The 26,628-nt window shown below is 32.9% G+C and overlaps 14 protein-coding genes across 14 annotated transcripts, besides 1 other annotated feature; 9 read left to right on the top strand and 5 right to left on the bottom strand. All coding sequences in view use genetic code 12, as the record gives it.

The window, feature by feature from the left end:
* Positions 1-428: 428 nt before the first annotated feature.
* Positions 429-1,529, top strand: CD36_71460 (ribonuclease large subunit, putative; the record flags this gene model as incomplete). The annotated part of the gene is made up of 1 exon (XM_002421320.1): positions 429-1,529. One exon carries the CDS (start codon positions 429-431, stop codon positions 1,527-1,529), a length of 1,101 nt encoding a protein of 366 aa, XP_002421365.1.
* Positions 1,530-1,873: 344 nt separating this feature from the next.
* On the top strand, positions 1,874-3,304 carry CD36_71470 (dihydrolipoamide acetyltransferase component of pyruvate dehydrogenase complex, putative; the record flags this gene model as incomplete). Its single annotated transcript, XM_002421321.1, has 1 exon — positions 1,874-3,304. One exon carries the CDS (start codon positions 1,874-1,876, stop codon positions 3,302-3,304), a length of 1,431 nt encoding a protein of 476 aa, XP_002421366.1.
* Positions 3,305-3,687: 383 nt separating this feature from the next.
* On the top strand, positions 3,688-5,240 carry CD36_71490 (tau subunit of RNA polymerase III transcription initiation factor complex (TFIIIC), putative; the record flags this gene model as incomplete). Its single annotated transcript, XM_002421322.1, has 2 exons — positions 3,688-4,584; positions 4,710-5,240. 2 exons carry the CDS (start codon positions 3,688-3,690, stop codon positions 5,238-5,240), a joined length of 1,428 nt encoding a protein of 475 aa, XP_002421367.1.
* A 40-nt stretch (positions 5,241-5,280) lies between these two features.
* CD36_71500 (GTPase activating transport protein, putative) lies at positions 5,281-7,752 on the bottom strand (the record flags this gene model as incomplete). Its single annotated transcript, XM_002421323.1, has 1 exon — positions 5,281-7,752. The coding sequence occupies one exon, from the start codon at positions 7,750-7,752 to the stop codon at positions 5,281-5,283; it is 2,472 nt and encodes an 823-aa protein (XP_002421368.1).
* A 535-nt stretch (positions 7,753-8,287) lies between these two features.
* On the top strand, positions 8,288-10,027 carry CD36_71510 (acetamidase, putative; the record flags this gene model as incomplete). Its single annotated transcript, XM_002421324.1, has 1 exon — positions 8,288-10,027. One exon carries the CDS (start codon positions 8,288-8,290, stop codon positions 10,025-10,027), a length of 1,740 nt encoding a protein of 579 aa, XP_002421369.1.
* Positions 10,028-12,729: 2,702 nt separating this feature from the next.
* On the bottom strand, positions 12,730-13,359 carry CD36_71520 (conserved hypothetical protein; the record flags this gene model as incomplete). Its single annotated transcript, XM_002421325.1, has 1 exon — positions 12,730-13,359. One exon carries the CDS (start codon positions 13,357-13,359, stop codon positions 12,730-12,732), a length of 630 nt encoding a protein of 209 aa, XP_002421370.1.
* A 4,679-nt stretch (positions 13,360-18,038) lies between these two features.
* Positions 18,039-18,404, top strand: CD36_71530 (medator of assembly of small mitochondrial TIM (Translocase of the Inner Membrane) complexes, putative; the record flags this gene model as incomplete). The annotated part of the gene is made up of 1 exon (XM_002421326.1): positions 18,039-18,404. The coding sequence occupies one exon, from the start codon at positions 18,039-18,041 to the stop codon at positions 18,402-18,404; it is 366 nt and encodes a 121-aa protein (XP_002421371.1).
* A 424-nt stretch (positions 18,405-18,828) lies between these two features.
* CD36_71540 (conserved hypothetical protein) lies at positions 18,829-19,635 on the top strand (the record flags this gene model as incomplete). Its single annotated transcript, XM_002421327.1, has 1 exon — positions 18,829-19,635. One exon carries the CDS (start codon positions 18,829-18,831, stop codon positions 19,633-19,635), a length of 807 nt encoding a protein of 268 aa, XP_002421372.1.
* Positions 19,636-19,854: 219 nt separating this feature from the next.
* CD36_71550 (conserved hypothetical protein) lies at positions 19,855-21,039 on the top strand (the record flags this gene model as incomplete). The annotated part of the gene is made up of 1 exon (XM_002421328.1): positions 19,855-21,039. One exon carries the CDS (start codon positions 19,855-19,857, stop codon positions 21,037-21,039), a length of 1,185 nt encoding a protein of 394 aa, XP_002421373.1.
* Positions 21,040-21,476: 437 nt separating this feature from the next.
* Positions 21,477-22,223, top strand: CD36_71560 (FAD-linked sulfhydryl oxidase, putative; the record flags this gene model as incomplete). The annotated part of the gene is made up of 1 exon (XM_002421329.1): positions 21,477-22,223. The coding sequence occupies one exon, from the start codon at positions 21,477-21,479 to the stop codon at positions 22,221-22,223; it is 747 nt and encodes a 248-aa protein (XP_002421374.1).
* A 95-nt stretch (positions 22,224-22,318) lies between these two features.
* On the bottom strand, positions 22,319-22,655 carry CD36_71570 (G protein gamma subunit, putative; the record flags this gene model as incomplete). Its single annotated transcript, XM_002421330.1, has 2 exons — positions 22,319-22,469; positions 22,534-22,655. The coding sequence occupies 2 exons, from the start codon at positions 22,653-22,655 to the stop codon at positions 22,319-22,321; spliced, it is 273 nt and encodes a 90-aa protein (XP_002421375.1).
* Positions 22,656-22,852: 197 nt separating this feature from the next.
* CD36_71580 (Golgi SNAP receptor complex member, putative) lies at positions 22,853-23,527 on the bottom strand (the record flags this gene model as incomplete). Its single annotated transcript, XM_002421331.1, has 1 exon — positions 22,853-23,527. One exon carries the CDS (start codon positions 23,525-23,527, stop codon positions 22,853-22,855), a length of 675 nt encoding a protein of 224 aa, XP_002421376.1.
* Positions 23,528-23,694: 167 nt separating this feature from the next.
* Positions 23,695-23,973: a mobile genetic element.
* A 236-nt stretch (positions 23,974-24,209) lies between these two features.
* CD36_71590 (conserved hypothetical protein) lies at positions 24,210-25,175 on the top strand (the record flags this gene model as incomplete). Its single annotated transcript, XM_002421332.1, has 1 exon — positions 24,210-25,175. The coding sequence occupies one exon, from the start codon at positions 24,210-24,212 to the stop codon at positions 25,173-25,175; it is 966 nt and encodes a 321-aa protein (XP_002421377.1).
* A 589-nt stretch (positions 25,176-25,764) lies between these two features.
* CD36_71600 (iron sulfur cluster assembly protein, mitochondrial precursor, putative) lies at positions 25,765-26,325 on the bottom strand (the record flags this gene model as incomplete). Its single annotated transcript, XM_002421333.1, has 1 exon — positions 25,765-26,325. One exon carries the CDS (start codon positions 26,323-26,325, stop codon positions 25,765-25,767), a length of 561 nt encoding a protein of 186 aa, XP_002421378.1.
* Between the last annotated feature and the right edge of the window lie 303 nt (positions 26,326-26,628).

A 26,628-nucleotide genomic window follows, 5' to 3' on the forward strand; every position in this document is an offset into this window, starting at 1 on the left:
ATAAGATAGATAACAGTTATTCGTAATCCCCAATTATTTGTTGCGCTGCAACAGAATTTTGTTGTAGTTTTCCAACAAATTTTATCAGAAAAATATAACAAATAACACTATACAAAGAGCTTAATTATTAAACTTGTTGTCTCGTTATCAGCTTACAAATGTAATACTGATCTTACACAACAGTAAATTGCTTTTGGTGATGTTCTTCAAGTAAACATTTAAATGTACTTCTTTCCTTCCACATTTCTTTCCTCTCCAACCATTTTGGTTCGACGCGTGTTGAATTGTTCTCGCGCAATATCTCAGTTTGTTTGTTTATTTTGATTCCTCATCTTTTTCCCACAAAAGATTTTTTTTTTTTTCAATCAGATTTACCAGATCTTATTCTTTCTTTTTTTTTGACAAGTCGTTTAAAAAAGCTTGATAGCATGGCGTCTGCAATAGCATTGGATTCTCTGGATGCTGTATTACTTGATTCTTCTCTCAAGAGAAAGATCGATGAAGTTACTGAAGATACTCAAACAACAGATCCAAAAGATAAGACAGAAAGGGATACAAATAAAAGATCCAAACTTGCAATTTCATCTGATTGGCTACCACCATCGGTGAGTAGTATTGAAGATCCATTCAAATTTGCAAGCTCTACTTATCATTCAGAAATTCCTCAGAATGTTCTTCAAAACGAAACTGAACCAATTGTACTTGGTGTTGATGAGGCTGGGAGGGGGCCAGTATTGGGCGCCATGGTCTATGGAATTGCATATTCACTAGAATCATTTCTGTCCAAACTACAAAAAGAGTATGGGTTTGCTGATTCCAAAGTATTGACCGACGTGAAAAGAGAAGAGTTATTCAAGCAAATAGAGGATCCAGAACACGAATTGCATAAACACATTGGATGGGCCACCACTACTATGACCGCTAGAGACATTTCCAGCGGAATGTTACAGTCAGTAAATGGTAAAGGGGCTTACAATTTAAATGAACAAGCACATGATACCACCATTGATTTGATTAAACAAGTTTTAGCTAAAGGGGTAAAGATATCGAAGATATTTGTCGATACTGTAGGTCCACCAGTAACCTACCAAGCGAAACTAAAACGATTTTTCCCAGAAATTGATGTCACAGTAACGAAAAAAGCCGATAGTATCTATCCTATAGTGAGTACTGCTTCTGTTGTTGCTAAAGTTACGAGAGATACAAATATAAAATTCTATAATGAAAACTTGCCACTTTTACAGGGCCAAAAATTGGGGTCAGGTTACCCCAGTGACCCAAACACCAACAAATGGCTTAATTCCAATGTCGACCCAGTGTTTGGTTGGTGTTATGGCTTTATTAGATTTTCATGGCAAACAGCAAAGGATAGTTTAGTCAAAAACAATGCAGCTGAAGTTGTTTATGAAGATCAAGGTAGGGTTGAAAAAGGGTATCAAGATGTTTTCGCTATGATAGATAAAAAGAAAGATAATAGTAAGCTTAAAAAAGACTATTATTGTAGTAGTAGTAATGTAAACTTGTTATAGACATATTGGAAATAAATACTTTATGTAACAATAATTGTATACACGGAAATAAAAGTCCGAAGTGTATGGGCGATTCTTCTCACAGCGGACAAGATCAATCCATTTCACACAGCAAAAAAAAAAAGTAAAAATTGGCTTAGGTAAATAAAACTCGGAAAAAAAAAAAGAAAGAGACAGAGAAGACGTAGACAGGCAAACAAAGGAACGAACTGTTCTCATCATCATAAACACATCGCAGTTTAACCAAAGAATTAGTAGTTCTATTTTTTTTTTTTTTTTGAAGAAAAAGATAACATCATAATTATTCACTAGTATCAACCTATTCAGATTCATTGAATTATAATATGTCTGCTTTATTTGCTGTTTCCAGATCAGCAATGGCTCTTCGTACCATTGCTCCAAGAAGTTATACTGCCACCTCTTCATCATTCTTAGCATTAGCAAGATTATATTCATCTGGCAAATTCCCACCACATACTGTTATCAACATGCCAGCATTATCCCCAACCATGACTCAAGGTAACATTCAATCTTGGGCCAAAAAAGTTGGTGATGAATTAACACCAGGTGAAGCAATTGCCGAAATTGAAACCGATAAAGCATCAATGGATTTTGAATTCCAAGAAGAAGGTTATTTGGCCAAGATTTTATTGGATGCTGGTGCTAAAGACGTTCCAGTTGGTCAACCAATTGCCGTTTACGTTGAAGATGCTAGTGAGGTAGCAGCATTTGAAGATTTCACTGCTGCTGATGCCGGAGAGGCACCAAAACCAGCACCTGCTGCTGCTGAAGAAGCCCCAAAGAAAGAAGAACCAAAAGCTTCTACCACCACTCAAGCTCCAGCTTCCACTGGAGCACCTTCTTCCAAAAAGGCACCAACCGACAGAATAATTGCATCGCCATTTGCTAAAACCATTGCTTTAGAGAAAGGTATTTCCTTGAAAGGCATTAAAGGGTCAGGTCCAAATGGTAGAATTGTTGCCAAGGATCTTGAAGGTGTTGAACCACAAGCTGCTGCTGCCGCTCCAGCTACTCCAGCTGCTACCACAGGTGCCGCACCAAGTGCCACTGCTTCTTACGAAGATATTCCAATTACTTCCATGAGAAAGACAATTGCTTCCAGATTATTACAATCTACCCAACAATCCCCATCATACATTATTCAGTCACAGATTTCCGTGTCTAAATTATTGAAATTACGTGCTTCATTGAATGCTACTGCCGAAGAAAGATACAAGTTATCTATCAATGATTTATTAATCAAGGCTATTGCCAGAACCTGTGTTAGAGTTCCAGAAGTTAATGCTGCTTGGTTAGGCGAACAAGGTGTTATCAGACAATACAAGAACGTTGATGTTTCTGTTGCTGTTGCCACCCCAACCGGATTAATCACTCCAATTGTCACTAATGCTGAATCTAAAGGTTTGGCTGAAATCTCCAACCAAGTTAAAGATTTGGGTAAGAGAGCCAAAGTTGGTAAATTGCTTCCAGAAGAATTCCAAGGTGGTACCATCTGTATTTCCAACTTGGGCATGAACCATGCTGTCACTGCCTTCACATCTATTATTAACCCACCACAATCTGCCATTCTTGCTATTGGCACTACTGAGAAGAAGGCTGTTCCAAGTGAAGTTAATGAACAAGGATTTGTGTTTGATGATGTTATCACTATTACTGGTACTTTTGATCACAGAGTTATTGATGGTGCCCTTGGTGGTGAATGGATGAAAGAATTGAAGAGAATTGTTGAAAATCCATTAGAAATGTTGATCTAAGTAGTTAGGGTGTAAGAAAAAAAAAAAAAGAAAACTCAAAAGAGATGTAGTCTGAAGAAGACTCAAGTAATGTACAATAAAGTTTTTAGCATATATGAAGGTGTAACAATCAGTATTGAATGGGGTTTCTCTTTGTTAAATAAAAGCAGGGCATGCATAGGGTGTGGTGATGGTGATGTTAGATAAATCACGCATGGCGTAACTGGTGAGTCGCACAAACAACAACAAAAAAAAAAATGAAACATAAATAAAGAAGACCATTCCCATCACCAAACCACATCAATCAAACTCGCATCGTTCTTTTTTCTTTTCTTTATTGTTTGTTACAAAGATTGCTTTGATTTTTTTGTTATATTGATAGACCACCTTTTCAACCTACAAGTATGACGATTGAGACTATTTATATTGCAAGACACGGTTATAGATCCAATTGGTTACCACCACCACATCCACCAAATCCAACTGGCATTGATAGTGACCCGGCTTTAGCACCACATGGTGTTGAACAAGCCAAACAGTTAGCTGCGTATCTTACATCATTACCCACACAAGAAAAGCCCGAATTTATTATTGCCTCACCTTTTTATCGTTGTATAGAAACATCAAGACCTATTGCAGAAATGTTGGACTTGAAAATTGCCTTAGAGAGAGGAGTTGGTGAATGGTTTCGCAAGAATAGAGATACCAAACCAATTCCTGGTGATTACGCTCAGTTGAGAACATTTTTCGACAAATTATTAATTGATGAAGATACTTGGCCTAGAGATAATTTAAATGTTATACCTAATGTTGAAGGAGAAGATTATGATGAGATCTATGATCGTGCTAAATTGTTTTGGAAAAAGTTTATCCCTGAATTTGAAAGAAAATTCCCTGAAATAAAAAATGTATTGGTTGTTACACATGCAGCAACTAAAATTGCTTTAGGATCAGCTTTATTACAGTTAAAATCAGTTACTGATGTTATAGATGATAATCAAACTGTGTTACGTGCTGGTGCATGTTCATTATCTAAATTCGTTAGAGATGGAGAAAATAAAACCAATCATTCTATTCAATGGAAAATTGTCATGAATGGTAATTGTGAATTCTTGACAAAGGGAGAAGAAATGAATTGGGATTTCCGTCGTGGTGTTGAAGCCGGGTCAGCTGAAGATATAGCACAAAGAAAGGCTGCAGAAGAAGCATTAAAGAAAAATGAACAAACCAAATCGGATGGTCCGATCACTGAATCTGCTACTGGAGCAGCAGAAGTAGATGGGAATGAAGATGAATTTGAAGTACGTAAAACCCCAAAGAGATATTAAATAGACACAAACTAGAAAATATAGAGATACAAAACTTTTTGAATTTCTTGATTCATTAAAAAATGGTTCGAGACGGAATACTAACACCATGTTATTAGACATTTTATGTAACTATTGATATACCTTCCATTTCGAATAAAATCGACAATGAAGAGGAAGTACCATCAAGGACAGGTCAAGCTCCTAAGTTCAAAAACAACATTATCAAACCATCAGCACAACTCCAATTCACTGATTTAAAAGACGATCACCCGTTAATAAAAATTTCAAATAATACTACATCTGCTCAAAGCTCGTCATCGAAAAATGGATTTAATAATATTAGTCATTCTTCAGGAGTGATTGATCCATCAGCACTTATAGATGGGAAAATATTTCAAACTGATTGGAATCAATTACAAGGTACAGAACTAATATTTGATGAAAATGGACAATTTATTGGCAAGGTTAAAGAACATTTAACTTGCAACAATAACACCAAATTCACACTAAAGAAAGCAGAAGAAGTGGAACAACTTCGTACAGTTGATGATTCTAGCATGGATATAGATCAAGAATCACAAGGACAACCAAATAGAAGTCAGTTTTTAAAAAGAGCAATTATAGCTGCAAGAGCCAAGGGCAAATAAATACTATTTGTTATTACTTTTCTACATAAAATGCAATTGTCTATTTTTTTGCTGTAACTACTCTTTGTATATGATCCATAAACAGTTGTAAACTGGCATCATCGGTGAAAACGTCACTTCGATCTCCAATACCATAGAGATGATTGACATTTGTAGCATAGCTTGTACTTGGGTTTAATTTGGCCATCAAGAATCTTGCTTGAGACCCACCTTCATCACAATCAATAAACCTAGGCAATGGAAATCTATCCATTAATAACATCATTGCCTCTCTTTTCGGAGCTTCCAAGAAATCTTTGAAATATTGATATTCCTCTTGTTCATGATATCCAGCTTTTCTCCATTCAGCCACTTGAGTCCCATGATAAATTAAAATTTGGAAAAAAGTATCCAATAATAATATTTTTGATCGACCTAAACTCAATGAGTCCAACAATACTGGTTCTGGTTCGTTTATTGTTTCACCAGTGGTTTCATCTACTAATGATCCCCATGTATTTACATCATAGGACAATAATGTTGGCTGGATCATTAATAATGAGTTGGCTGTATCTTCATGCATAAACACATGTCTAACATAACTGGTTTCATCAGGCGAGCTATTGAAAACATTTATAAATGGTGACCGTCTTAAATGATAAAGAAATTGTGGGAATAAAGAAAATGTCTGGGCCAATCGAAACGATTCAATCTGACCAGCAGTATAAACTGCAAAACGAGTACAAAAATCAATCAATGTGTTATCCAATTGTTTGACAATGGCAGCAGTTGTTGCTACTTTTGTATTTCCTGGTTGTAACTTATTTATTGAATCACGAGCAACCAACACTAATGCAGTTTCTTGATCAAACCCTAATTCCAAGTTGATGTTATCGGAATCAGCAATAATATTTACAGGAATTGTCGTAACACGTAATCTCATTTCACCAGATGGGTGCTGGTAATGGAAAAGAAACTGTATTGTTGTTGTTGTTGTTGTTGTGCTAGTAGCACCAGCATTTACTGAAACACTATCTAGTTTCTCAAAATATAATGCATAAGTCGATTGTGGATTTGCATTACATAATTTCCAACTATTGGTTTTCCCTTCTCCAGCAATATTGGCACTTATCATTCTTTCATTAGCAGGAACAGTCTTATTAAAGGGCAACGATGTTGCATTCCCAATAAGCCCTTCAATTTTCAAATCAACTCCAGTCTTAACTTCCAAAGTGGCATTGAATCCCATATCCAAATATTCAGAGTTTTCTCCGTCTTCTAATTCTTGCTTTTTGAAAAATCTTATGAAACTTTGTTTGAAAATAGCGGTGCTGAAAGAATCACTCAAAACTACGCTACCCCCCGTTTTATAACATACTTCATCCATTTCATAAAGTCCTACTTGGTCATAACTACCAATGAAAAAATCACAACTGAGCCCTAATGTAACAAGAGTTTTAGTTATTCCTTCATAAAACTTTTTGGCCTGTTTGAATAAATTAATATCACTTTTGGCAACATGAGAAGTCGAGGGAGCTTGAATGGTGGTTGTTTGCGCCTTTATAATATCATGATGTGATCTTAGTGGTTCCTTCAATAATTTATCAACAATTTTACCTGGTCCAAAAGTACATACTCCACTTATAAACACCATCAAATGACCACCGGTCAAATGATGCAGATTGTTTAAAATTGTCTTTAGTAACAACGAAGCGACATTTATTGCTGCACCAGTAGCTCTTTCTGGACGTTCACTATATTCATTATGAGGAAATCTATCAGGTAACAAGTTTTCAATAATTCTTGTCAATTGATATTCGGCAATATTCACTGGTTGTAAGAATCTTTTACCTATATTACCAATCAATTGATCATATCCATTCTGATCGTGGGCTTGTTTCAACCCAGCAGTACTCAACCCGGAACTCATTAATCCAAGTGAAGATTGAAGTTGTTCCAATGTGTATTGTTTGTTCCCATTAAATGTGTAACTTAAATTATCATTACTACCCAAATCATGTATTTTGACATGTTTACCAAAGGAAATAAATCCGACCAATGCATCTTCTGGCAAAAGACTTAAAGACACCGTTAAACTCTCTTTGAGTTGTTGGAAGGCACTTTCAATATCGTCATTCTCAAATATAGTATCAACCACGTAAAAGAATATTGGTGGCAAAGCACTTGATCTACCAGTTTTATATTCTACTGTTGTTAATTCTGGATTGAGATTGGGAGGGTAGCATGGCTGACCTTCAGAATCAACCATTGCTGGGATTTGATTGGATGAATTACATATCTGACATGTCCAAAGTGTGTTGTTTATAGGTGAGTATGGGTTCAATACTGATCGACATGTTCGACAACTAATAATACAATTTTGGTCTAGAACTGTGATCGATGTTTTGTTATTTAGAGGAGTATATAATGCCCCCATTGGAATAACATTTCTTTGATGTTGTAATTTGGATTTGGGTAAAGAAGTCCATGAGAGTCTAACCCCGTCATTATCTTCTCTTGCTTCAAAATCCATTTGTCCAATTTTAAAGCACTTCTGGGCGGCGTGTTTGATACTATAATGAAATCACTTTCTCAAGTATGTTCATAGGGAAAAAATTTTTTGTTTTGATTCTTTTTCTTTTTTTTTTTTCCCTTCCTTCGCTATGTGATCGTTTCACCACTGAATTATTTTGATCTCGTTCCTGCTTTTATCTGAAGATATATTTTGGAACCAATTCCCCATTATTCCGTCGTTTATGGTTACAGTTTGGGAAATAATAGTAAGCATAGCAGTCTTGCTAATAAACAATTATTGCAAGATATGTTAAGGTTATGATAACTGTTCACCCAGAAACAACAACTTACTGGTTCAACAGTTCCGCAAATTACTTTAAGCTTTTCTACGATAAGAAAAAAAATCAGTTGAAATCCAAATATGGAAGTTATTTGCGTACCACCAACAAGGAATGTTCAAAACCATGATATTCAACTATAAATACTCTTCTTCCTTGCTCTTTCCACCAGAATAATATAATCCAGTAATTCACATTATACCATACTCCTAGCTAATGTCTGACTCGCTTTTCTATTCATTATTGACAACGGATCCTCTCAATAACTACCAAGATTCTGAAAAATACACCAAGTACTGGTTGCCCAAAGTTGAGCAATACCGACTTAACTTGGCCAATTCTACTCCACAAGAATTATTAATTGAATTACCCCAATCAGTGGATATTTTGACTAATGATCAATTCAATGCCGTCGATTATTTATATTCACAAAAGTTGTTATCTGAAAAAGAATTTGAAATAACTGATACTCCAGGCACTTTACTTGTAAAACAAATGGAATCAAGAAAATATACTGCAGTTGAAGTATTCAAAGCATTTGCTAAACGAGCAATTATAGCTCATCAATTCACAAATTGTGCCGTTGATATTTTCATTGAAGAAGGATTAAAACAAGCTCAAGAACGAGATGAATATTTACAGAAAAATGGGAAATTAGTTGGTCCTTTGCATGGTATTCCCATTACCCTTAAAGAAAATATTTGTATAAAAGGTAAAATTGCTCATGGTGGATACGTTGCCATGATTGATAATATACCAGAAAAAGATGCTGTTTCTACAAAAATATTATCTCAATTAGGAGCTGTTTTCTATATGCGTACCAATGAACCACAAGCACTTTTACATTTGGATTCCGGGAACAATATAACTGGATTCACTAAAAATCCATACAATTTATTATTATCAAGTGGAGGATCTTCCTCTGGTGAAGGTGCTGTTGTTTCATTTGGTGGTAGTGTTTTGGGGGTTGGTAGTGATATTGGTGGATCAATTAGATCACCGGCAGCATTTTCTGGTTGCCATGGCTTACGTCCAAGTACAAGAAGAATTTCTGCTAGAGGAGTAGCTGGTGGGTCAGATGGACAAGAGTCAGTACCAAGTGTAATGGGACCACTTTCAAGAAGTATTGATGATTTGGAATTGTGGATGAAAAGTTATATAAACGTTGGAAAACCTTGGGATTTCGATCCTTGGTGTTTACCAATGCCATGGCGTGATGTGGAAGCTCCAAAAATTAATGAATTGACCATTGCTGTTATTAGAGACGATGGAATAGTTAGAGTAACCCCACCAATAAGACGAGCATTGAATAATGTTGTTGAGAAATTGAAAAATGCAGGTGCCAAAATTATTGAATTAACGACAACAACACCACCGTTAACAAATTCCAGATTAGCATATGATTGTGCTACTAAGTTATCAAATGCCGATGGGAATCATATGATGCGTCAATTATTTTCTCAATCAGGAGAACCATTAAAGAAATTAACCAAATGGTATTTAAATCTTGGTGATGGAGCTAAACATTATACTGTGGCTGCGAATCGAGAATTGAATAGAATAAGAGATACATTAAGAGAAGAATATAGTGATTTTATGGTGGAAAACAAAGTTGATGTGATTCTTGGACCTGCTTATAATAATGTTGCTCCACATAGAGAGAAAGTTTATAATGAATCATATACTTTGATTTATAATTTGTTGGATTTCCCAGCATTGGTTTTCCAAACCGGATTATTTCAAGATCCTGAAATTGACCGTTGGAATGAATCTGATTTACAATATGAATATAGAAGTGGAATGGAAGAATTGGAGAATAGTAGTTATAAACCAGATGAATGTTGTGGTGCCCCAATAGCTTTACAAATAGCTGGACGTAGATATTTTGATGAAGAAGTGGTTGCTACTGGTAAATCAATTATTGAATTTCTAGAAGTTGATTTATTCAAGAGGTAAGAATGTATTATGTTTGTTTAATCAATTGACAACTTTTCATCTTGTGTTTGTTTCTAGAATAGTCTTTATGTTTCTCTTTATAAATAAGATCAAAAATATATATTCTTTTTAAAGTCTCGATTAATTACGTCAGTCCAAGTTCTAATTTAGATGCGTTAAATTAATCATTCTTTCCCCACATTATAAATAGGAGATTTCAAGAATACAAAAAAAAAGTGTGTAAGTATATACCTTAGGTCCACCCCCTTCTTTACTGTAATAAGGGGTGGGGGACTAGGTTGTTTCGATTTCCCATTTAACTCCACAATTATAATTTAGTGGAAAAGTAAATCAGAAAAATAAGGAAAGAGTGATACAGATTTCACCATATTGGGAAATGAATGATGTACGTATAGTTGAGAAAAGGATTGGAGGGTATTGATCGTAAGATAAGATTCAAAACGATAACAACTTTAGTCAATTGGTACTAGACAGATTCAGAATTGCTAATGCTGTAATAGGAAAATATTACTTGTCCCCCTTTCCTCATTTTTTTTGCTGCTAATAAATGTATTGTAGAATTATACACATATCAATCCAAGAAAGCATTACATGACTACTTGTTAATATTCACATTTAAATCTCTATCCAATTTTTATTTTATCTATCGTGGCTAATCCGCGACTCCTTTCGATCCACGACATATCTCAGATTAACCCAGAACAATTGATTCATGAACAATGATTGGTAATAATAATATGTTTGATTATTCTTTTTTTTTTTTTTGTATAGATTTAGCATATCCGATTTGGTCTTTATTGGTTAGTTAGCTCGTGATTTTTTAAATAATAGTGAGACGGTTGGTTGATATTTCCCAAAAGAGTTAAATTGAATGAATTATTATCAAGTGTGTATGGAATTTTAATTACAAAAGTTGGTTGTCAATGTCACGATCTCACCTCAAAGAAAAAAAATAAACAATAATCAAATCAAAATCAATTTAAATCAATTTAGATTAACATTGTACAAATGATGTAATGTATACTAAGGATTAACTATAATAATGAACCCCACTCTCTATAAAGAAGTATTGAACTGAGTTACAATATCATTTACTACTCTATGTACATCACACAAAACAAAGCAAAGCAAATCATGAAACAAATTATCACTAATTTAACAAGCAGCATGGTCTAAAATTACTTAAATTTACATCTCTCTCTTTTTTTTTTTTTACCTCTTAACAACAACAATGACAATAACTAATTATTTTTAGATGTTCGTTGGTTACCATCACAATTTAGACTACTCAATTTTAATAATTTTAATAAAAAGTATTTGTTGTAATTCCAAAATAGAAAAAGACCACTTCCAAGAAAATATTACTGTCCCCAACAAACAAACAGCAGAAAGGGACCAACAAAATAGAAATAAATGATACGCGTATGGCAAGTTCAAGGGACCATATTGGACCATACCGGACCATACCGGACCATACCATGGACCCTATATCATTCAAGAAAGGAATTGGTTTTAGATGGTGATATGTGTAAAATCAATATTGTGTGTGGCGAGGGGAGCCCCCACGTAAGAAATCCAATCAAAGACATAAGTGGTAGTTGGTAAGGGAGGTTCTCAACTTTACTTCAGGTTAACTACAACAGGACACGCGTTGTTATTATTAAGACGTGGTTGTCTAGATCAACGACAGCAACAACAACAACGCCATGACTTTATTATTATTAGTATTATTATTTTGTTTTGTATTCTCCTAGGGCGCGGTTTTGCATTTCTAAGGGGACGAGGCGAAGAAATGAATTGTTTGATTGGTGATTTTATACATTTGCAGTAGGTTGTAGACTATACGACAACAACAACAACTACAACCACTTCAAACATCAATAATTAACAGAGTTAACTAATATTGGTTTAATAACACTTCACAAATGACGAGTATATTCTATAACATCACGAAAGAATCACCCCCACCCCCCCCTCACATTGCGCTTTTGTCAATGTTAACAATGCTTTGATATCATGTTACAAAACAAACACGATTTGGTAACAAAACTGTTAACTGAGATTTATTTTTTTGTAAAATCAAAATCAACATCAAAAAAGGTTTTCCCCTTGCTACATGTTTTATAATTTTTTAAGTTATATTACAGATTCTTACTTTGTTGTACATTACTCTAATAAAATTGGTGGCAACTGTGCTATACGATCAAATCCTTTTCGAAACCAGCAACGAACACTCTACAACAGGAATAACTCATAAAATAAAAGAGATTGTTTATTAGTCGAAAAAATCTATAAAGGAATACATAGACTAACGAAATCAAACTAAAATGAAATGAAAATAGCATTTAACAATAGAAATGTAGGTTGTATTATGGGTTATCAAAACTCTCGAAATTAAGTAAAGAATTGAATTGTTTTTTTTTTTTTGAAAAGAGAAAGAATATACAAACATTAATTACTTGTCTCTTCTTTTGTGGGTTTGGGTTTCAAGTTCTTCATTTTCTGTGATGCAACAAAAAGAAGTACACTTGTTAAAAGTCAATCTTCATATACTCTGTAAGGTTCATTATCATTATCAAAAACAAGGGGGTGGGTATGTGAAAAGGTGATATCTTGTTTAACTCAATTAAACGTGGTGAAATGCAAATATGGGTTTTGTAATAACCAACAAAAAAATAAAACAGATATAAAAGTTCATTATTTTAAAAACCTAAACCAGCAGATTCGATTTCATCTTTATCAAATGTTGGGAAAATTAAACCAGGTAATAGTGATTCTTGTCTTGGAGCTCTTGGTGGAGTAGTTATCTTGTCATAAGTTATAATTTTCTCCTTCGGCGTCTCAAAGATATTATAGTTTTCTATGAGCTTATCATCGTGGAAAACCCCTTCCCGGCATGATTTTATCAATGTCAATTGTCCTGGTAATGAGGAGGTTGATGGTGTGGAAGATTTGGGGGTATTTAATATAAACTCATTAAATGATTTTTGAGGCATATTCAGATATAATGATTTAGGTTCTTCATTCAATTCTTGTACGCTTTCTTCTATTAATTGTTGTAATTCACATTTCAATCCACAATCTTGTAAAAGATCAATCTTTGATTGCATTTGCGACAATTTATTAAGTAACACCGACATGGCAGCTTTAGATTTCCGTTGTCGTTTGGGACTTGATATTGGAGCTGTAGCTGATGTTGGTGTTGGTAAGTTTGTATTCAATGTTGAGTGTGTAGAAGTAGTGGTAGCTGTATTGGTAGTACCAGTGGGGTATGAAGATACATTAGAGTGTCTTCTCTTTCTAGAAGTGTAAGTGAATGGAGATTGTAACATTGAGCTGACCTGAACCGAGTAGTTAATATAATGAATATGGGTTGAATTCTGATTATGTTAAACCAATAAAAAAGGGGAAAAAGGAAGAACAACTCTGATAAAGTGAAAAGCAAAAAAAAAAAAAAAATTGATAATAAATAAATGAATATTTTGTGGTTTTTGATAGTGCAGGGAATTCCGATTGATATTTATACTAAATGTCTTGTGTAATTCTTAATTAACAACAAGGGCAAGAAGAAACGAAGAGGTAAAAAAAAAAAAAGAAAGAAAAAAAAAAAAAAAGAAAGCTAAATAACACAAAAGGAAAAAATAATTATTATGTTAATATCATTTCCTTTATTGGACATACATAACTTAAAGAATAATATAGTACAGGGTGGGTGGATGGGTAGGAGAAGGAGGGATATATGGTTTTGGGGGTTTTTTAGTAAAAGAGAGGGATCACAAATACAATATTGACAAGAAATAATCTAAAAATAAAAGAATAAAAGAGAATTTAGGTAGTAATACTAAAATCCAACAAAGGGTTAAATTGACAATCTCTAAAAAAAATAACAAAATACTTGTCTCAATTTAAATATTGACTCAACAACGACAACTACAACAATGCTAAGACATTGTTTAATAAAAAAGAAAGAAATAGAAAATGCAATTGATATTAACTAATTGGTTAATTAATTATGCATTAAACACGTTTGTGTTTGCTTTTTCTAATGCATACATCAATACCCATCTATCCACCCATCCATCCACCCACCCACCACCACCACAACTACTTCGACCAACAATAAGAATAATGCACATTATTAATTGCATTTGGCGTAAAAATTCTGTGTGTCTTTGTTCAATTCTTTAGAAATAAAAAAAAAAGAAAAGAAATATAGTATTGAAACAATTATAACATCTTCTAAACAATAAGAAACAACATCTATAAAATAACTCTTCATTTTATTGTTAAAAAGTATATATGATGAGATTATGATGATAGTGGTAATAAAGAAATAGATAATAATATCATACACACACACACACACGTATCGTACACACATACAACACGCGTGGTCAACGCTTACTCATTCACCTTAACGACCAAAATATACTTTCATGCATGGTGATCTGTGGGTAAGTGAGTGTGTGATTTTTTTTTTGGAGAGAAACCCAATTTCGGAAATAGACTTTTCTATTTCTTTATGTCTCCCGAGACCATCCATGCATGCATGTGTGTAAAGCCATAAAGGAGCTTTGTATTGTATTGGTTTGAGTTTGTGTATATGTGCTTGTGAGTGAGTGAGTACTTATTATTATTATAAAGTTAATTTTCCTTATTATTTCAATTCTTAACAAAAGACTTATACACACATTTTCGAAGCAAGTTTATCGTACCCTATGCACTACTTTCTGCCTTATCATCATTACATAGAATCATATCCACTCCTTTCTTTCTTCTGCTTATCGGTATTGTTTGCAAGAAAACAATATCTTTAAGAAGTAGTTGTAATTGTAATCAACTTGTGTGATTGATAGTCAAACCAATTCAAGGGATGAAAACAACAATAATCAAAAGAAATTCACTCAAAGAGAAATATATTTAAGCTCAAGCTTGGATTTAGATTGTTTCACCATCAAATAAAGAAAATAAAATCCTCTGTAATCTATGAGTAGTTTTGGAATACAATAGTTTATTTCTGTTTTTTTTTATTTTCAGTTCATATCTATTTGAAAGGATAATTTCATCTTGTTATAATTCCTTCTATTGTTGTGTGGAAAAACCCGCAAAAATTGTTAGAACACTTAATTTTCCTCTTAAAATGCAATTCCAATGACGGAATAGGGGAGGGAGGGGGTTGAACTTATATCTTAGATTAAATCTAAGTCTAACTAGCCTCAAGCGTAAATCCCCCTTTTTAACAATAATGAAATCACCCCACCGCCTCTATATGGTTTACTCGTAAACCAAAGTTAAAGTGGTTTTGCCTAGGACTATGCAAATACCAATTTTTTTTTTTTTCATGGTTTATAAATATTTATAACTTAAACTCTTGTTAAAATGTAGCTGAAACACATTTAGTAGTTTATATTGTATTAGGCAAAGAACGTATCGAAGCTGCGATTGATTCTCAAACATCTTGTACAACTTGAACCATGTGTAATTCAACACTAAGAGAAAGAAGAAATCTGGAATGTGAGTACAATATGACAGAAATAATCTTTTGGACAATCGAAACAATAATAATGTGTAAGAATCGAAGCAGACCTAGAATCAAAAGACCTATCACAATACTCACTAGCCTAAATTTCTTAGTCCATGACAAACACAAAAAAATAACCACACAAATCTTTTCTTTTACTCTCTTTGACGATATACAGCTACGACTATTATTAGTGTCAATTACGGATTAATTTACAGGATCAAGAAATTGAAAGATGGCATGACAGGCAAAAAATAAAAAAAAAGGTACTAATACTTTGACGGATAGAAAAAGGAACGTAAATGCCCACTGTTGACCTTGGTGGTGAAAATGGCTCAACAATGTGGACAACTGTTTTGCTTCTTGTTCATTTCTTTTATGGCCGTATAATTGAAGAACAGTATTGTTTCTTGAAAACTCAGCAGGATATACCGAGGATAAACTCTGTTTTTCTTGTTCTGTTTGGTGTTTATTGTATTCAGAGCCTAGTGTTGATTAGTAATTTCTTTTCCATCTATTCTATCAAATAGATTAGATCTAACACACAATTGGTTCAATTGTTAATGGAAACAATAAGTCAAAACTACTAAACTTGAGATGAATTGTTTGCAAAAAAAAAAAAGGTCCTTTATATTTTTAGTCATATTACAATTAAAACAAGCACTAATTTTCAACAAAGAGACTAAACCTTGATTCAAACAAGAAAGGGAGAGAAGAATGAAGTTATCTAGTTGCAACTTATCATTACAAACTTTTACCCCACTTTCCAAACCCTTTATGTGAACCCCTATTATATTACTTTTTCTGTTTTACAGAGTGTAATTTACTTTGATTGAATCTATTGTAACATAACACAATTGGTTTCATCTTTGATTTCCACAACGCCTTATCCAGTCTATGAAAGTCAATTGCGAATCAGATTGTACTTTATTGTTTGAACAAGCATTTAAAAGCAAAGGCGAAAAAGTAAGACTTTACATAAGGAATATATTACTAATTTGAGCCTTGCAATTAATTTGGCAAAGTTTATCACTAAAAATAAGATACCACCACCACAATTGGATATATTCCTATGATCTTGTGTGGGCACTCTTTTTTTTTTGCATTCTTTTTTGAATTGACAACCTTATATCTCAAATTACTTAAATTATGATACTATCAATATGTTGGTTTCTGTCTCATCTGCTATTCTACAAACCATGGTTGATATCACATGACAGTGATAACTAGAGCAACAAGATCAATAATAATAACTTCAACAACTATATCTCTATATTATATTTCGGTAAGAAAGGAAAACAAGGATATCAATATGTCAATTTCCAAAAAAAAAAAAAGACACGCCATTTAATTTCATCTCATGCCCAGATTTTTTGATCGTAGGTTCTTTTGGTCTTGAAGGTTTGTGATACATTCATTCATTTATGAGTGAGTGATTTTCTTGGTTTATTTTTAGTACTTGCATGTTATATTACACAACCAGTACTATTGTGAACTTTATTTAAATTATTTTGGGATTTTTTAAATGGCATTAGTCTATCTATCCATCAATTTAACGAAATAGGCAATATCTAATATATATACATTCTTATTTGTTTGTTACTATTTCAACTGGTCAAGCCAAGTTACGAAGACTTTGATCATTATTATTATTTTTTTTTTTAATATCGTTGTAATGTATAGATTCGAAAAGTATTATATTAAACCTATCTGACGCGTATTGGTTGAATAATAATTATTTGACAAATAAACTTGAATGGTTTTAGCTTTTTTTTTTTTCACAACAAGATTTGTTTGAAAGGATCAAGTTTGTTTCTAAAAAAAAGGTGTTAACTCGTGAAGAACCTTTCTTGATTATGATCTAGATTTGCCCTCTTTTTCCCCCATTTTAGGAAAAAATCCGTATTAACTAACTGAATTTATAAACTTTTCTTACAAATCATCGTGGAAAAGCTTGTGGAGAAGCAACTTTATTAACACATAGGGAAAGTGGATTTATATGTAAGTAAACTTCTAGTCTGTACACATTTTACTCTAATTATGTGGAGCTGCAAAAAAAAAAAAAGAATACTGATCGTTAATTCTCAGTGAATGGCTTTGGCTTCTTTTTAGGAAAGATCCAGCAAATAATTAGACCAATTGGGAATACATCACATTCTTATAGTGAATAATGTTTCTGTATTTTTATCTTGGCTTTATTGGAATACAAAAGTTTGTACAGTCGTAATATGAAACACACCTATTATTTTGTATCATTTTGTTAGACGTGTGAAGAAACGAACTTTATAATGCCAATTGGTTTGGGGCCATTTCTCACCCTGTCGCAAGTAAAACAAACTGAAAAAAAAAAAAAGGTCTAACTACTACCAAGAAGTACTCTTTTTCTATTTCAAAGTTATCAAAGTCCTTTACCCCCTTGATTTGTTGACTAATTCTTCAAAAACTTATTCTCGGAAAATTCCTCAACACCATTTCAATTTTTCTTTCTTAATGGCAAAAGCTGAATTTCAAATCCAAAAAATATCTCCCAACACATCATTAATAGGACAATTAGTAGACAGCCATACAAGATGTGTACATTATCATACTGAGTTAGATATTATTGCCATAAAATTCAAATGTTGCAATAACTATTATCCATGTTTTAAGTGTCATCAAGAATCAACTAGCCATCAACCAGACAGACTTGATAAAAATGACAATACAACCAAGGCTGTATTTTGTGGAAACTGCATGAATGAATTGACCGTTGTTGAATATCTCAATTGTGGCTATACGTGTACTTATTGTGGTGGACAATTCAACCCTGGTTGTTCCCTACATTATGAATTATATTTCAACAATAATGACCATTGAGAAATTTAGATGATTCATAGTCCTTTTTTTTTTTCTTTGATGGTGTCACTAATGTCTGGAGTCATCTACGCCCCCTCACCCAATCATAATAGTCCGCACTACATTTAGTAATCATGCAAATATCCCCACTGCGACACAATATAGTATCACGCACTACTGCTACCACCACCACCGCCCTTCGCAACAATATCTTGGCGGCAACAATTCAAGTTGTGTTTAAAAACTGAATGGAGTGCAGAGAATGCGCCTCCCTTTTTTTTTTTATATACGGCACCATTTATATATTTAAGTTTCTCTTACACTCCTTTCTCCACCATCCAACCAACCAACCAACCACCTATTCTTTTCTTATTATTTACTTAATTAATCCAATCATTTATCTTATTATACACAATTATATCAGAAGCTTTTTAATTTATCATTCATGTCAACTTCACCAAAACTTTCTGAAATAACCATCCCTAAAACCTCATTAATCATATCAAACTTAAACAAGGAAGACTTTGTCAAACCATCTTCACCTTCTCAAAATTCACAATCCACGAAATTAGTCTCCAAAAACTTGGCTCTTGTTGATCAAATCAAATTGAAAGTTTTAAATTTTGAAGATGATATTGCATCTCAAATCAGTCATTGGTCAAATCTCCCATTTTTAAGTCGAGTTATTGTAATTTTCCAAAACGAAACAATAGCAAAGAAAGTATTTGAATTTTTAACTAACGAATTGGCTAAATTTGGTGATTATTATTCATATATTAAAATCCATTTACAAGAGAATCTTTTACAGAAAAGTAAATCATCAGATAATTTAAGTGATTCTCAAAATGAAAAATTAAATGTCACTAAAAGTTTAAACAATTTTAGAAATTTCCATAATGATCCCAAAAATGAATTTACTAGTGAATATGTGGAACCAGAGCCTGCTAAGTTTAATGTATTTAATGATTTGGCTAATTTGGGGATAGATTTGTCCCAATACAATAATGCTGAACAACTCGAGGAATTGAAACAACTGCAACAAGAAGAGGATGTCAAGAATAGCGGGAATGATAATTCCCCACCAAATATCAACCCATTGCCAGTGCAATTGGGTCGTCGGAAATCAACTACAAAGACTTTGTTTAAACCAGAATTAAAGTTGAATACTACTAAACCTGGTCTCCTTAGTGAGAAACAAAAAGAACAAGATTTTGTATCGTCTCCTACAATTACTTTAGATGAAACATTTTAATCAAACTACTTGTTTGTTTTGTACTAGCTATATAAATACATCTATAGGAAAAGTTATAATTTGTTATCATGAGAGTAGTATATAGGTCGTGTGTATTGGATAATTGATATTGCTTTCTTTTTTTTTCTTCCGACAAAAATTCAAAGTGTTGAATTCCAACGTTGCACGTAAAAGCCATTACATTTTCAAGACCAGCCTTCCACAATCACGAACACCAATATGAAGTGGGTCAATTTATTAAGTTGGTCTCTGTTATTTATTTCAAGTTTCGCATTAGCTGAATCTAACTCAAAGCATAAAGATCAACGCCGTGGTCATGATGGTAATGTTTATCTATTGAGTAATGGGAAAGTGGTTTCCAATAATGATAACACTTTATTAACCAAGCATGAAGCGATGACTTATCTCGATACATTTTTGGAACTTGATGAGCCATATGTCAAATTGGGTGACAATGATCAATTAATTGAATTACTTAATGGATTATGGGATGTTAAAAAGACTGGATCCCCAAAAATGATTGTTAATTTCAAAGGTGAAGATTTAGATGCAACACCAATGTTTAAAACCAAACATTTACCATTAAATAAATTGATAAAAAATTTAGTTACAAGTGTACCATCTGTACAAAATTATAAATTGACACCAGAATTGAAATATGTTACTAATGATTATGAAGATAGTTCTTCATTAGTTTATCATTTCAATTATTTCACTGAAAAATTAGATTCCATTTGGAAACAGTTTAATGAAAAACATCAACAAGAAAGTAATCTGTACACACCTACAAATGATAAATTGTTTATCAATGAATTATCTCAATTGATACATTTGGGTGAAAAAACCAACCAAAATATTGGCAATGGGAATGGTAAATATGATGTTTTCTTTTTCGAAGTATCTTCATTATTATCAATCAAGAGAAAAATTGGCGCTTCTTCAACTACATTCATTCATGCTAAGGAAGTTATGACAGATTTATTATTGAAATTGTCTGAAACATTTGATATTGTTGTGGTTACTTTCCCTCAAATCCAAGAATTGTCACATTTAAATAAAAGAAACGCCGAATTATCAATTAAATCTTTCGAATACGGTACTCAACAGGCTTGTGAAGTCGCTACCAATAAATGCAATTCTCATGGTAAATGTAATAAAGTTGGTGATAATTGGGCTTGTCAATGTGAACCATCATTCAATAAAACTACGTCGAAAACTACTACTTGGGTTGGTCATGATTGTTCTAAAAAAGATGTTTCAGTAGAAGCAAATCTTTTCCTTTGGACAAGTATTGCCTTAGTGGTGATTTTAGTTGGTGGTATTCAATTAATGTTTGGAATTGGTAATGATCCATTACCAGGTGTGTTAGATGCAGCTACTATTCCAAAAAAGAGTAATTTGTAAATGACAGAAACAACCAAAGAAATGTAGACTGTAGCATATTGTTTATATTCATTTAAATTAAGTTAAAACTAAAAAAAAATAAAACATAAAAATACTATTTTGATGAAGAAGATCTTTGATTTTACTGTATTTATTTATCGTGATCTGGACAAATTGCCTCTTTTGGTAATCTGAGAAGTGATTCATAAATCACCAGTTTTATATGAGTGTAATCACCACCTACTTGAAGCGAGCAGAAAAAAAAAAAAAAAATCAGAGTGAAAATAAAAATAGAAGATCAAGCAATTGAATTATAATAAGGGGGGGTGATAATAATAAACATCAACACATTCTCCTCCTTCTCAACTTTCAAAAAGATTACACGTTTCGTTTTTCCATTTAAATATCTTCCCTTTTTTTTTCAAGTTTTTCATCAAACTATATCAATTAAGTTAGTCATGATATTCATTAGAAGATCATTGTTTTCAGCATTAACTTTGGTTGGTATTATTGGGGTGATTTATTTCATGAGTAATTCCTCAAACACGATTGAAACTTCCATAAATAATATTTCCTCATTGACAAAAGATGATCTTTTACCAAAATTCAACCAGCAGCCTCAACAGCAGCAACAGCAACTTTCTCAACCAGCACCGAATAAACCATTAGAAGAAATTGATACCGATGAATCAGTAGAACAAGAACCACCAAAAGGAAAAGAAAGTGATAATGTACTTCAGAATAAGGAAAAGTTCACTGATATACCATTCATGCCAAAAATGGCTAATGAAACATTGAAAGCTCAATTAGGTAATGCATCATGGAAATTATTCCATACCATTTTAGCAAGATATCCTGATGAACCAACAGATCAAGAACGTAGTACTTTAGAAAATTATATTTATTTATTTGCTCAAGTTTATCCTTGTGGAGATTGTGCTAGACATTTCACTAAATTATTAGCTAAATATCCCCCACAAACGAAAAATCGGAAAACTGCCGCATTATGGGGATGTTATGTTCATAATATTGTTAATGAAAAATTACATAAACCAGAATATGATTGTACAACAATTTTAGAAGATTATGATTGTGGATGTGGTGATGATGAAAAGGAAAAAGATTATACTTTGAAAGGAGAATCAATGGATCATTTAAGACAAATCAAAATTGATTCCAAAAAAGATAAACAAAGAGGTGGATAAATAAATGAATAAGTGTATATGTATATAAATATATATGTATGTAATTACTTTCTTATGAATTGATTACTTGGAGGAATATTTGGAAACTTTGTTGTTCAAACAATTGTACAACAACCTACTGTAGCTTGAGTTGAATTGCGTGCATTTCTCAACTGTTTATATTTGGCAAACCTGTTCTGATCTGGAGGTAAACTCCAATTATAAGGAATTAAATAGTCAGGAGTTTCTTCAACATAATTGATAATTCTGAAATGATTAAGATGTTAGTATTTTTTGTTGAAACAGAATTTGAGTTAATTTCAATACATACAAGCCACTAGCAGTAGAAGCAGGAATTCTTTCACGTTGTAAAGCAAGTTTTAATCGATTAGTTAGTTCTTGGATTCTTTTTAATCTGATCACTTGTATTTGATACTCAATTTGTTCATTCATTTGTTGTTGTTGTGGTGGTGGTGGTGGTTTATTTGAGGATTTTGAAACACAAATCTTTCGTGTTAATTTTTACATCAAAAAAAAAAAACCCATACACATACACCAATTATTAACCATAAAAATGATTTGCACGATAGTATAAAAATATTTATTAATAAGATGTCCCATAACATTTCTTCAATCCCTCTTGCTTTTATTTACACAAAGAATAAAAATAATATACAAATAGCTATAACTGAAGCCAATATCAATGTATCTCTTTTTCTCCTAGTATTAATCTTACTAATCAACACATTCAACCCAGGGATATTCTGCATAGTGCTCGCTACTTGCAGTTGAGCATTATTCAAATATTGACGTTGATTCAATAATTCATCTCTTGTAGCAAATGCCCCTTGTAACAATCTATCAGCTATTGAATTGACATTATTCACTCGCTCACTTTCTTCTAAAATATATGCATTACCATCCAAATTTCTTTGCTGTTTATGATGATTTATATCTCGATGAACATTGAATAATAAATTATTTTTATTTCTTTCATCTTCAATATTATTAATGATTTTCGTGAATGATAAATTATCATCATTTAATTTCTCTTTATGACGAGTCAATTGTTGCAATTTTGATGTGGATAAATTCGGTTCTACTTCACTAATACGATTTAATTTCAGAATTATGGCATCTCTTTTCTGGAAAATTTCTTCTATTTGTTGTCTTATAGTGATTTCCTCTTGAGTTATATCTAAAGATTGTGATTGATTTTGTTGCTGTTGTTGTTGAAATTGGGAAAATTTCGATAGTAATTGTTCGGTTTGCTTTTCCAAACTTAATGCTCGCGACCTTGTTTGTGTAAATGTGGATGAAGACATGAGCTAAATAAAAAACTGGACGGGTGGGGTGATAGATGGAACTAAGATATAGATCAAGGGATAGCCCAAATTGTGTTTGTCCTGGTTTCGACTTGATTTTTTTTTTTTTTTTTTTTTTTTCGTTTGTTACTGGGTGGGTTTTAATCGCTGGTGGGTGAGACATTCATTGTTAGTATACACCGATTATTCGTGAGAATTAGTCCTAGTACACGATCAATTATATTTGTAATAAACAAGAAACAGAGTAAATGAAGTTATACGCCCACTAAATGTCTCTATTGAAGCTCGCTCTCTATGTAGAAAATATCCTAAATATCTTTCTTTTCTCTTTCTTTTATACTAATTCCTGGCTCTCGATGAGTTCAAATTTTTCACTATTGTTGATCTAATACGCAAGACTATATCAAGGTGCTATTTCCCTGACACAAACGTCGCATAAACCAACATTCATTGTAGCTCGTCTATATGCAGGATGTCGACACATGTCCAACCAACCCAGACTTTAGCCAACTACATTTCTACAAACTAAATTGTACGTATAAAGAGTATTTCTTTGTATTGGGAGTGAGATGTATTTACTTAGGGGAATATTGGCCTGAATAAAAATTGTTGGTAATAAATTTGACCCTTTTTTTTTGGATGCGGCAACTCTGCGCCAATAGCAAGCTCCATATTAGTAAAAATGAACCACGTAAAAAACAAGCACCAGCAGCAGCACCAAACCCATTTAATCTCATCCCTAATTTCAGAATCATCTACAATGTCACAAGAAGATTTGCTAACTAGGGTAACTCCGCTCCCATTAGATGAAATTGAAGACACGACTCCTATTATACCGAAAAGGAAACATTGGCTAGTCCCCACATTGTATCGAATTCAAAAATATAGTGCATATTCATTTATTTCATTTTTAGGTATCCATGCCACTTCTGTTATACTTGTCCCCATTTTACCTATTGACCAACTGATTAAAGATGAAGTTTTTGCAATGGCCAAAGAGATTTATCAATCAGTACCATTTTATGAACCAATATGTATTATCGGATCAGTCACGGCTCATGTAATTGCTGGTATTAGTATAAGAATATACAAGAAATATTTCCAGAAGAAACCACAACCGCATCATATGTACAATGGCAAGTCTAGTCCAATAACAAATAAACTCGAGGATCATGATGATGATATTGGATTTGGTGGTATTTCTAATTTGTTTGGTTTAGGATATCGTAAATCATTTACGGTTCAATTTGGGATGACTCCATTACAATTTTCTGGTTATGTATTGATTCCGTTTTTCATATATCACATGTATAAGTTCAGATATGTACCATGGATTAATGATGGTGATAGTTCTTTAATCAATCTTGAATACATTTCCTATGTGCTTAACTTAAAGCATCCAATGTGGAACATTTTTGCCTTGGGGACATTGATATATGCCATGAGTTATCATGGAACTAATGGATTAATGAAATTGAAAGGTAAATATTCTAAAGCGTGGAAAAAGATCGGATTAACAATTGTTAATGGATTATCTTTACTTGGATGGGTTAGCGTGTACTTGTTTAAAAGTAATGTTGATGTTATTGACGTTAATGGATTTTTGGGTAAATCTTTTACAAAATACATAAGGTCGTTTTGGTTGTAAATAAACATTCTACCTTAAAATGAAGAGGGAAACGGTTGCCGAGTTAGTACCAGTCAATTAAAAAAAATAGTTATACATCCGTTTATGGTTTGTATTTAAACCAATTATTTATAGTACCCAGACTGACTGTCAATTGGTGAATTGATTTTGAAGTACAATGAATTTGCCTGTAGATAAAGAGTGAGAGGTCCATGGATTTATGGCCTTCTCGATGGCTCCAACCATATACCCAAGACCATTCTCTACCCTCAATCTCATCGGCACTCACTCAAAAAGCATCAATCGTATAGAAAAATGAATGCCATACCTCTGGTATCCCAGTGTAGGTCATAACAACGATCGTGCATGTATGTATGCATGTCAAAACAATCGGATTCACCGCGACCGGGGACAGCCAAGACGATTATTGGCTGGTCTGGCCATTGCACAAACTTGTTATGCCAACTTTAAGCAGGCACAATCTCAGAAGCCACATCAAGTCTAACATAACTTTCCCTTAATATGAGATCCTACATTACGTATATTTCAGAAAAAGAAAAAAAAAAAAATCTTTCATTAGTTAACAATAAATATAAAATGACCTAAAATATTAAGCAGTGGCAGCAGTGGCAGCGGCACTAGCATTTGAGCTTGAAACAGTTGAAGCAGCAGTAGCACCCAAAGTAGTTGTTTTCCTCTTTGATTGGTAATCTTTGACTGCAGCCTTTATAGCATCTTCAGCCAACATAGAGCAATGTAATTTGACTGGTGGCAAACTCAACTCTTTAGCAATTAAAGTGTTTTTAATATCCAAGGCTTCATCAAGAGTTTTACCTCTAATCAATTCTGTAGCATATGAAGAAGAAGCAATGGCCGACCCACATCCGAATGTTTTGAATTTAACATCCTTGATTTTCCCCGTTTCTTCATCAACCTGTATTTGTAATCTCATCACATCTCCACAAGCTGGTGCACCAACTAAACCAGTACCGACATCGGAAGACTCTTTATTGAGTGAACCCACATTTCTTGGGTTTTCATAATGATCTATGACTTTCTCATGGTATGATCTGGTGAATGTTGACGTTGGAATGGACAATCTTGGAACAAGAACTCTTGATTGTTGGGTTAAAATTCTTCTTGTGGTAGGTAAAATCGTTCTGGTAAACATTGTGTGAGTCTATTGTCGATGATATATAATATATAAATAAATAAGTTGATTGATTGATTAATAAATAAATAATGAATGGTAGGATATAATGACCAATAAGTTAATATATAATTGAATTAACGGGAAAAAAAAAAGTGAAAGGAAAGATTAATTGAATAAATTTGGTTTAAAAACTAAAATTTTCAAACTATTAAATACAACTTTTAATTAGAGAAAAGAGATTATTAATCCTACTGCGATTCTATTTTCTTTTCCTTCCTTTTTTTTTTTTTTTTTCCCTCTTTTTTTTTTGCTTTTTGCTTT

Source organism: Candida dubliniensis, chromosome 7 (assembly GCF_000026945.1).
Source record: "Candida dubliniensis CD36 chromosome 7, complete sequence".
In the NCBI taxonomy this organism is placed as follows: Eukaryota; Fungi; Ascomycota; class Pichiomycetes; order Serinales; family Debaryomycetaceae; genus Candida; species Candida dubliniensis.